This window comes from Plasmodium cynomolgi, chromosome 4 (assembly GCF_000321355.1).
Source record: "Plasmodium cynomolgi strain B DNA, chromosome 4, whole genome shotgun sequence".
In the NCBI taxonomy this organism is placed as follows: Eukaryota; Apicomplexa; class Aconoidasida; order Haemosporida; family Plasmodiidae; genus Plasmodium; species Plasmodium cynomolgi.
In genome coordinates this window covers 517,350-528,068 of record NC_020408.1, presented here as the reverse complement: position 1 = coordinate 528,068, position 10,719 = coordinate 517,350, and the positions used below count along the sequence as shown (strand labels likewise).

The window sequence follows — 10,719 nt, the reverse complement described above, 5'->3', positions numbered from 1 at the left end:
GGGAGAATACATGTGCTTTAAAAGCTGCATACACATTTCGCATTTCAACCTTCACTAGAAGGTCATCGCTATTCTTGGAGGGTAAAAAAAAAAAAAAAAAAAAAAAAAGTATCCACTTAGCCCCCCTCTTTTAGTGACAACATGTTACACGAAACAGAAGAAGCAATCGTTGCTTCCTCTCTTCTTCGTTAAGCAGTATCCAGGAGACACCTTGCCTTTGCATGCACCCCAATTCTTTTCACAAAATTCGATGCACTCCGCTTGTTTATCGACATCTGTGGAGAAAGCTCTGGAGCAAACTTTTTCATCGCCCAAGGCATCTGCATTATCGTATGACACGAAATTACTTTTTACTTTTCCATTCTTCACGTTCTTCAAGAAATGGAGAGCTTCCTTTACTTCAGTCACGATAACTCCTGTGCTACCCGTCAACGTTGAGAGGGGCGCCCTGGCGGATTGTGCTGATGGTACCTGCGCCGTTTGCTGAGTGTTTTGTTGAGTGGTTTGCTCTGTAGTTTCCGTAGTCACGGATGAATTTTGCGTTTCTGTTAATGTATTCGATACTGATTGTCCCGCTTCTCCATTTTGTTGCCCAGATGCCTCTGCAGATGGAACTCCATTAGTGGGTAAGGCAGGGATGGTATCTGCTTGTGGTTGGCTTGAAACAACTGCGCCTCCTTCTTGTACTTGTGCTACAGCCTCTGATTGTCCTTGTCCATCCGCACCTCTTGCTGCTGATTGGCCTGATTCACCACCTCCATTTTGTGATTGTTGTACGCTCGTAGATTCTTCAGTTGACCCTTCTTGCCCCTGGACCGTCAAATTGTTGCTAGCACTTTTTGCACCGCCAGAATTGCCTTCACTTTCCGCCTCGAGTTTATTAAAATAAAAGTTACTGAAAAAATCGGGGGATTTCTTCAAGTAGTAGTTATTTATTTCTGGGTCGCTATTCGGTGCGGGGATTACCACGGGGATGTCCACGTTGAAGACAGCAGCGGTGTGGATGAAGTTCTTCTGGCAGTGATCCGGTCCATGCATGTCCACTTTAAAGTATCCCTTGTCTCCCCAGTGCTTACCCCAACTGTTTTGTAGTAACCAGTAAGACTTTTTCACTCCTTCCCCGTTTATGTAGTTACCATAGCCTACTATGTTGACAGCGAGGTCGGGCGTTTCACCTCCACACAAAGAGAGCACCTTCTTCCCATTCAGGTCGTACGACATCACTCCTTGTGCCTTCACATACGCGATAACGGATCCTTTGTTCATCACTTCTGATTTTACCAACTTAATAAAAGCATCCATGTTGCCTTTGAAGTGGTCACTCTGGTAGGCGGTGTACCCCTTGGTGCTTACCGAGTTGGGTTGATACTGCTTGTCTAGGAGCTTCACATTTTCCCATAAGTTTTGCCAGTGACTCTTCGGCTCCGGGCAGACGTTATTCACCGCTTTGTAAGAGTATGGAAGGTCCGACTCGGCTGGCAAAAATTTGGTCTCCTCCAGGATGTTCAAAAATTCTAGCGGGTTAGACGCAGCTTGACACTTGTCCTTCGCTTCTTTACTGGAACAGTTAGCCACGTAGAGAGCAGAACTTGGGACGTGTTCGTAGCCCTTCACACACTTTATCGTTTCCAGGTGCACCTTCGAGGCGAACAGCCAAGACGTGGCGCAGTCTCCTTGGTCCTGAGCCTCAATCTTTGCGATGCAGCTGCTGGTGTCCTTCGTCCAATCGCAATAGTCCGCATTGCAAAACAGCTTATCTGATACGTGTAAGAGATGCACATCTGCACTCTGGGTGGTGGCCGAATTGGAAGTGCTGCCTTCGGTTTCAACATAGGTGTTCGCGCTATCATGCACGCTGCTATGCTCCAGGATGGGAAGTACCAATCCCGTTTTGCTTCCAATCCAGTGACCAACTTTCTTCAAACATATGGCTGGATTTTTAAGCTTGTTCTTTAGTGAATACACATTAAGATCGCTGTTGCTCTGCAGCATGGTCGTTATGTGTGCGAATACCTCCTCAGCGTTGCCCAGCTCGTGATTGTCCAGCGCACCGCTTGAGTCTGTTTCCTTCATTAATGAGCAGTACTTCAACAGTTCGGACTTAAAAGAAGAATCCATAATGGCTAGCTGATCCACCTCCTTGTAATGATTTTCTCCCTTTTTGTAAATTTTGATGAATATTTTATCAATTGTTCCTTCCAGTTCCACTTCGTTGGGGTTCTCCTCGTCTTCTCCCTTCGCTTGTATATCATCAAATCTGCTTCTAATCTCGGGGGACACAAAATTGAAGCATTCCTGAGCGCTCTCCTTCTTCTGTAGAAGCAGTGTGCAGTGGTAGCACTTCTGGATGTCCAATACACCGCTCATGAAGCACTCGTTGGCAATAGCGTCACATTTCTCTGCAAAAAAAAAAGCGGGAGCGCATATCGAATCGAAGCAATGCTAACGTTACTACGTTGAAGAACTGAGTGTTCACTTTAGAGGGATCCTCTTAGAAGGCAACTCATCAACGCCACGGGAACCTACCTGGGATATCATTCATGACGGAGAAATTTTTGCTCTCCACGTAAATGGTCTTATGCTTTTCAGTCATCACCATCACTTGCATGGAAGTGATAGGCTGGCCGATGTCCTTCATTTTGTACTTTCTAATATCCACCATTTTATCGTTAGCTGCAAAGGGGAATATGTTGCATGGTTGTCAGAATGGGCATGTGGATGATGTACACTCAAGGGGGAGACTCTCTTGAATGTGAATTATATTAACGTGTCTTTTTTTGTCTCCTTACTTGATTCTCCTTTGGGAGGATAGACCTTCCACTTAATGGTTAGCTCTCCCTCGTAAATGTACAAGACAAGCTTAAATGTTTTATTATCAGCACAGATATTCTGCAGGAGGTGTTTCTCCTTCTCAAATTTGATCCTATTGTCCACCTTCATGAATAATGGCTCCATCTCAATTTCGCTTCTTTCTGCGTTAACGTTCATGTAGAGATAGGGTACGAGGTATACTTGAAAGAAGGACTTGCATGGACCTGTTATTTTGAGCCCTTTTTGGTCCTTCAACAAGGACGATTTTACCTCAATGGGATTTGTGGTGATCGCAGGGGCAGGGGCAGCCTCTGGGGGATCTGCACTAGCAGCACTGGAGGCACTAGCATCACTAGCAGCATTAGGAGCACTAGGAGCACTAGCAGCACTGGGAATATTTGATGGTTGAGGCACAGGAGAGGGTATATTCAGATTATTCTCTTGAGGTGATGGTGACCCATCTGCACGAGATGCTTCTGCTGCCGGATCGCTACCTCCTCCTGCACCTGAATTACTGCTGGAAGAACCTGTAGAACTTACATCTCCTCCACTGCCTGTACTTGGGGATTGACCTGCTGCATTATCTGGGGATGGACCTCCTGGATTACTACTTGCAGAAGGCCCCCCATTCCCCGTTTGGGCGCATCGTGCTCCCCCATTTGCCAACGCAAGACCTGAAAAGAGGCAGTTTTGGCAAAAGTGTGTACGCTGGTGTGGTCCCTGCTGAGGAGGCATTTAGCTCCCCTGTGTGCAACACCATGGTGAAGGGAAGAAGAAGAAGAAGTAGGGGGTTCTCTGGGATGGAAAAAAAAAATTAGCAGAGCGACTCATCATGTGCGCAACTAGTAACGCATAATATTTTCCCAGTGTACGCTTCCCTCTCTTTGGGTGCCTTTCCTCTCATTGTTACCTATTAGCAGAAGGGCACAGATGCGAGACTTCATCTTGCCGCATACGGGTTATGGTAAAAAAGCCGAAGGATTATCCTTGGCGCAAGCTAATTTGGATCGTATCGAGCTCTTGACGAGGGGGTTGTAACTTTAGCTCAGGGTTAGTCAACCTTTACTTTTGACCAACAAGCAAGTTTGTTCTGTTCATGAAGTGTAAAAATGTGGCAACTTAGTTGGGCATTTCGCTTGAGAAAAGGGGAAAAAAAGCAGAATAAGGTGAAAAAGCGCAAAATAAAGCGAAAGAGCGCAAAATAAAGTGAAGTAACGCTGATACAATAATGGTTACATAAACAGGACGATGATACAAATTCGCGGCTACGATTGCGATATGGGACGAACTTGCCCGCTTGGTGCAGTAAGCTGAGCAGAAATCTGTTTTGCTCTCGAGTCTCTTTTCGGGGTCGCGCGCCCCCGGCAAATAAACCAACCAAGTGTGTGTGTGTGTGTGTAACGAAACGCTGCAGGGGAAACGAATGCACACCAAGGGGAAGAGAGCTAGTAAGTCACGTAGCCCTTCTCCCCCTGCGTATTCCGCTCCACACCAGGGCACCTTTATCATTATCGATATTATTATTGTTACCACTTTTATTGTCACTTTTATCACTGTTTTATTTTTTACTCGGTATCCTTTTTATTTGCACCAAGGGAGGAGTGCTCTTTAGGGCGAAAATTGCCAAGCTCAGAAAAGTTGTTCTGTTTCCTTCGGGGGGGGGGGGCAGAAGTGGCGCAGATTTGAAAAAAAAAAAAAAAAAAAATCACAAAATATTGCAAATTATTGCAAATGTTGCAAAGTATTGCAAATATTACAAAGTACTGCAAATGCTGCAAAAAGCTTATGGAAATGCAACCAAACGAACGGCTGCTCGCTCCCGACCAACGCACACTTCCTCTAGTCCCGACAAAACGTGCAACTGAATCGGAGCGGATAAACGCACCACGCGAAAGAAAACCAGTTTCGCATCTTCTAAGAGTTACATGTAGCAACCTTATTTTCACGTGGGATGATTAGCGATACGAAAGTAGCACGTTCTTAACCCCCGCAACTTAATGTGACCCCCTTGTGTGTAACAGAAGGGGCAACCATTCCTTCCCCTTTCTTGTGGATATATTTACCAGGAGGTGGCTCATCTGTGCATTCTACCCATTCCTCGTTGTAAAAGGTAAACCCACTCGGGATTCTTCTCCGGGGCTGCTAAACGAGATTTTGAGAAATGCGGCCTTGAGAAAGTACTACCTTGAGAAGGTACTACCTTAAGAAAGTGCAACCTTGAACGAGCGCCAGCTCCGCCCATAGCACTTCCAATGCCTTATGTCACCAAGTTCCTTTTCGCCCTAGCATGGCGGGTATGCTTTGAAGGGGGCACATATGCGGTCGTATCTGCTGTATTGCCTTCCTTTCCACGGTGTTCCTGTTCATTATTGATCCGGTACAGGCCCTTCTTCCTCCTGCCCCTTCTCCTACTTCCCATTCGACTACTACCCAATATCGTTGGTAGTTGCACTCCTGCTCCTAAGCCGTTCGATCTGTTGGTCTCCCATTGGGACACATCCCCTGCTCAGCTGCAGCGACTGAGTTGTAAAGGGAAGTCCCCCACACGGGGGTGCCCCGTTTATTGAACCACTTAGCAGTATCCTCTCCATTGAGGCAGCTAAAACAAAAGTTGCGGTGAAGGCTGAGGAGGCCCTCCAAATAGAAGTTACATGGTTTGGATTCCTCTTTAGCAACTGCCGTGCTGTAGGCGCGTTTATTCTCTGCTTGGGAGAGCAAACCAGTTGCGGCTTCTACAAAAGAGAGTAAGTGCCAGCTGCAGAGGGGCCTACATATGCATGCGTAGACAGCTGGGGGGACACTCACACACAGTTGTATCTACATGTGTACGTTTAAGTGAGCACCCCCCCCCACGCTTTCATAATTTTGTGCTAATCGCTCGGGGAGATAAGTCTCCTCAGACAGCACTCCCCCCTCCACCTATGGGTCCAAAACCCACGTGGCTCCAATAAGAGCGGTAAAATAAAATTAAACTACTTTGTCCCTCAGTTATATTTTTGGCGGATTTAGTAAAACAGGATAAACAGGAAAAAAAAAAAGTGTGAGAAAAAGTTACACAAAAAATTAAAAAAATCAAAAAATCAAAAAAATCAAAAAAATCAAAAAATTAAAAAAATCAAAAAAATCAAAAAAAATCAAAAAAATCCAAAAAAAGGACAAATATAAAAGTACGACGCCCTTTGCAAGCTGCGCAAAAAGGAGGGAAAAGGAACCTCTCCGTGCTTGCAACGTAAGATAAACATTTGGCACCCTTTCCCATTGGTATGCCAACGTGAAGGCTGTGTCAACACAATATATGCTGTCGTTCTCTCTCCTACGACAATGGAAAAAAAGACTCGATCCGTGCCCCCTCGGTGGCTCAGATTACAATATTTTACACGAAACAGAAAAAGCAGTCGTTTTTTCTTCTCAGTTTATTGAGACAGTACCCTGGGGAGGGCTCACCTTTGCAGTTATTCCATTCGTCATGACAGAACTGTATGCACTCGGCTAGCTTCTCTGGGTCCTGCGAATAAGACCTCGAACAATCGTGCTTGTTTGCAATGCCCATGTCATCTTCGTATGTTGTTATGCCGAACCTCACCTTTCCATTTTTTATGTGTTTTATAATATGAACCACTTCCATTATCTGTTTAACTTTAATGAGCGAGGTGTTATGCTTTGGCGCAGGTTCTGTAGAGGGGGGCGTTGAGTTGACAGACGCGCTAGGCGACGCTACGGTTTGTGGTTCTTCCACGCCTTTCTTCGCAGCTTCGGAGTCTCCCTCTTCTGGTTCTGCTCTGCCCACTTCTGCTTCTGCTCCGCCCACTTCTGCTTCGCCCACTTCTGCTTCGCCCTCTTCTGCTTCTGCTCCGCCCTCTTCTGCTTCTGCTCCGCCCACTTCTTGTTCCGCAACCCCCACTTCTGCGTCTGCTCCGCCCACTTCTTGTTCCGCAACTCCCTCTTCTTGCTCCTCGTCCTCCTCTTCCTCCTCGGACTCATCATCCCTCTCTTCCTCCTGTTCACCGTCCCCTTCCTCCTCCGGTTCCTCCTCCTCCACCTCTTCGTCCTGTTCATCTGCTTCTTTTGATTCGTCTGTTCCTGCCTTGGGTGGCGACTCAACTTCCTGTGTGGACTCGTCCCCTCCCTCAGCGGGCTTTTCCTTTCCCTCTACCACAACAGAGGATTGCTCCGCACCGTCCAACGTATCTCCTCCAGAGTTCTGTCCAGAAACAACAAAACTGCTCGTCTTGTCTTCTCCACTTATCCCAATTTCCCGCTCCTCTGTTTGGACCCCTCTATATAAAATATGGTTGTAAAAATCGGGCGAGCTTTTCATATAATAATTGTACAACATTGGTCTCTTTTTCTCGGAGTTCTCCAACAGGGGAAGGTCCACGTTGAAGACAGCAGCGGTGTGGATGAAGTTGTGCTGACATCCAGGAGGACTATCCATGTCCACCTTGAAGTTTCCGTCTTCTCCCCAGTGCTTTCCCCAGCTGTTGCGTAGAAGCCAGTAGGACTTTTTCACTCCCTCCCCGTTTATGTAGTTACCATAACCTACTATGTTGACAGCGAGGTCGGGCGTTTCACCCCCACAAAGAGAGAGTACCTTCTTCCCATTCAGGTCGTAACTGAGTGCTCCTGCCGCCTTCACATAAGCGATGACAGATCCCTTGTTCATCACTTCTGATTTTACCAACTTGATAAACGCGTCCATGTTGCCCTTGAAGTGGTCACTCTGGTAGGCGGTGTACCCCTTGGTGCTCACCGAGTTGGGTTGGTACTGCTTGTCTAGGAGCTTCACATCGGCCCAAAGGTTTTGCCAGTGATTCTTCGGCTCGGGACAGACGTTATTCACCGCTTTGTAAGAGTATGGGAGGTCCGACTCGGCTGGCAAAAATTTGGTCTCCTCTAGAGTGTTCAAAAAGTCTAGCGGATTCGACGGCGCTTGACACTTGTCCTTCGCTTCTTTACTGGAACAGTTAGCCACGTAGAGAGCAGAACTAGCAATATGATCGTGCCCCTTCATGCATTTGATCGTTTCCAGGTGCACCTTCGAGGCGAAGAGCCAAGACGTAGCGCAGTCTCCCTGATCCCCCGCCTCAATCTTCGCCATGCAACTGCTTGGATCCTTCCACCTGTTGCAGTACTCCACGTTGCAGTACATATTGTCAATAAAACTAGTGGACTGCATGTTGGTCTCTTCGCGTGACACAAAATCGATAACGCCATCGTAACCGTTCGTTTGTATTTTCTCGCTTCCCTTGGGTGTGTCTTCCTTTTTCTCTTCGTTTTCTGGGGCAGTCGCGGGGAGGGTAGCCTCCACATGGGTATAAGACAAGCTGGGAAGTAGAAGCCCTTTTTTGCTCTTCACCCACTCGTCTGCATTTTTCAAGCATATGGCTGGATTTTTCAACTTGGTTTGTAACGTAGACTTCGTTTCTCCTGCATGATTCTTCAAAATATTCGTTAGGTTGGCAAACACTTCTTCTTCACTTCCCAACTCGTAGTTTTCCAACACTCCGCTGGAGTCCACCTCCTTCATAGAGGCACAATAATTTAGCAGTTCCGCTTTCAAAGCTGCATCTGCTTCGTCGAAGGTAAGCAACTGGTTTAAATTAGTTTCTCCTTTTTTGTACACCCCTTGGAGGATCTTCCCAATAGACACTGCAAATTGGACCTCCTTCTGGTCCACCTGGTGCGCCTTACTTTTTATCTGTTCATAGTTATGCTTAACATCAGGAGGGAGGTAACTAAAACAGGGGCTGTCCAATTCAGTGTTTTCGGACAATATGGTGCACTTGTAACATCCTTCGATGTCTAAACTGCCACTGAGGAAACAGTTCGTAGCTATTAGGCCACATTTGGCTGGCATATCATCTATTAAAAAGTATGACTTGCTTTCTAAAAGGAAGGACTCTTCGTTTCCTTTTGCCGTGTGCACCTGTATGGCGGTGATTGGTCGATCTGTATTCTTCAAGAGGAATGTCCTCACGTCGACTTTGTTGTCTGAAGGGAAAAAAAAAAAAAAAAAAGTAATCAGTAAAACAGAGAATTATATAAAAAACTGGGTTAAGAGGAGCGCACTGTGAGGCTGCTTCGAGTCAGGCGCTTCGCTGAGATTTTTTTTTTTTTTTCCCATTACTGTCCGTTGCTGAAGGCTCCTTTTCGTAGACCTTCCACTTGAGGATGAGCTCTTCCCCCTTAACGATCACCACAAATTTAAACGTCTTCCCCTCTGCGCATTGGTTGAGGAGGGAATCCGCATTCTCCTCAAACTGTAACAACGGGGACGACTTGCTGCTAACCACCTTGTTCTGCTTCTTCGTGATTACAACATCGTCAAGTTTTTTTCCTATATAAATTGTGTTCGTCTCTGTTTCTACATTTATGGTTACGTGCGGGACAAGGAACACCTGAAACTTCGCCCTGCAGAGCCCCGTGATTTTCACCCCGTCTTGGTCTTTAAGCTGCGCGCACTGGGCTTCTATTTCGTTCGGGTTTTTCAACGCAGCTGCTGTAGCTCTGTCTGATGCCTCCACGTTCGGCTGGGTGAGCGGTTGTTCTGTTGGTTGGTCTGTTGGTTGGTCTGCTGGTTGTTCTGTTGGTTGTTCTGCTGGTTGTTCTGTTGGTTGGTCTGTTGGTTGGTCTGCTGGTTGTTCTGTTGGTTGTTCTGTTGGTTGTTCTGTTGGTTGGTCTGCTGGTTGGTCTGCTGGCTGAGTGAGCGCTTGATCTGTTGGTTGATCTGTTGGTTGATCCGCTGGCTTATCTGCTGGCTTATCTGTTGGTTGATCTGTTGGTTGATCCGCTGGCTTATCTGCTGGCTTATCTGCTGGCTCATCTGCTGGCTTATCTGCTGGCTTATCTGCTGGCTCATCTGTTGGTTCATCTGTTGGTTGGTCTGCTGGCTCATCTGCTGGCTTATCTGCTGGCTTATCTGCTGGCTCATCTGCTGGCTTATCTGCTGGCTTATCTGCTGGCTTATCTGCTGGCTTATCTGCTGGCTTATCTGCTGGCTTATCTGCTGGCTTATCTGCTGGCTTATCTGCTGGCTTATCTGCTGGCTTATCTACTGGCTTATCTGCTGACTTGTCTACCGCTTGCTCCACTGCGCCAGCGCCTTTGTGAGGGGGGGGGTCCGAGTTACCCGGCGGGTTATCCTTGCTCTCGGGGTTTTCATCTTGCGATTGCGGGGGGTCAGGAATGGTCACCTCCTCGTCACACTTAATTACATTGTCGAGCAATGTAACACCTAAAGGAAAAGGAAGCAAAAAGGGGAGAAAAAATGAATGGAAAGAATGGAAGGCATGTAGAACTTTTGGTTTCTTGCAAACGTCTCAGGCATTTGCAGGGTAAATTTTCCACACATATGCTCCCGTTCGCTCGCTTGTTTCCTTCCTTTCATTGTTACACAATTGTTGATCATTTTTTGCAGCATCCTTTTTTTTTTTCCTCTCCTTACTTAGTATGAAAAGGAACGGAAGGGTCAACTTCATTTTGTTGTGTAGAATTAAAAGTAGCTATTCTACTACTTTTTTTTTTTTTTTTTTTTTTTTTTTCTTATCCTTTCAGTTAGCTACCTGAAGATTTTTTTTTTTTTTTTTTTCTATTCTTTTCAGTTAGCTACCTGAAGGATTTTTTTTTTTTTTTTTTATTTCCATTCCGCATCAACTTTTTGTTAAATTTTTTTTTCGGAAGGTTCTCAAATTTTTTTAATTACAAAAAGGGAGTGATGATATTACAGCGCGGATGTTTTTTTTTTTTTTTTCCAACTGAACGGATATGAAGCTATTTTTTTAATCAGTAAAATAACGCTTTGCGGAAACGAGCAAGCCCATCCCGATCAAATGGGGTAGTTAAATTAAAATAAAGCGGCTCTACGATTAAGCTTATATATATTATTTGTGCACCACTGCTTGGTGGTAT

At 45.9% G+C, this 10,719-nt stretch overlaps 2 protein-coding genes across 2 annotated transcripts; both read right to left on the bottom strand.

Annotated features, from left to right (window-relative positions):
* Window positions 1-144: 144 nt before the first annotated feature.
* On the bottom strand, window positions 145-3,755 carry PCYB_042210 (serine-repeat antigen; the record flags this gene model as incomplete). Its single annotated transcript, XM_004225372.1, has 4 exons — window positions 145-2,399; window positions 2,527-2,673; window positions 2,790-3,485; window positions 3,722-3,755. 4 exons carry the CDS (start codon window positions 3,753-3,755, stop codon window positions 145-147), a joined length of 3,132 nt encoding a protein of 1,043 aa, XP_004225420.1.
* A 2,429-nt stretch (window positions 3,756-6,184) lies between these two features.
* Window positions 6,185-10,289, bottom strand: PCYB_042200 (serine-repeat antigen; the record flags this gene model as incomplete). Its single annotated transcript, XM_004225371.1, has 3 exons — window positions 6,185-8,802; window positions 8,939-10,045; window positions 10,256-10,289. The coding sequence occupies 3 exons, from the start codon at window positions 10,287-10,289 to the stop codon at window positions 6,185-6,187; spliced, it is 3,759 nt and encodes a 1,252-aa protein (XP_004225419.1).
* Between the last annotated feature and the right edge of the window lie 430 nt (window positions 10,290-10,719).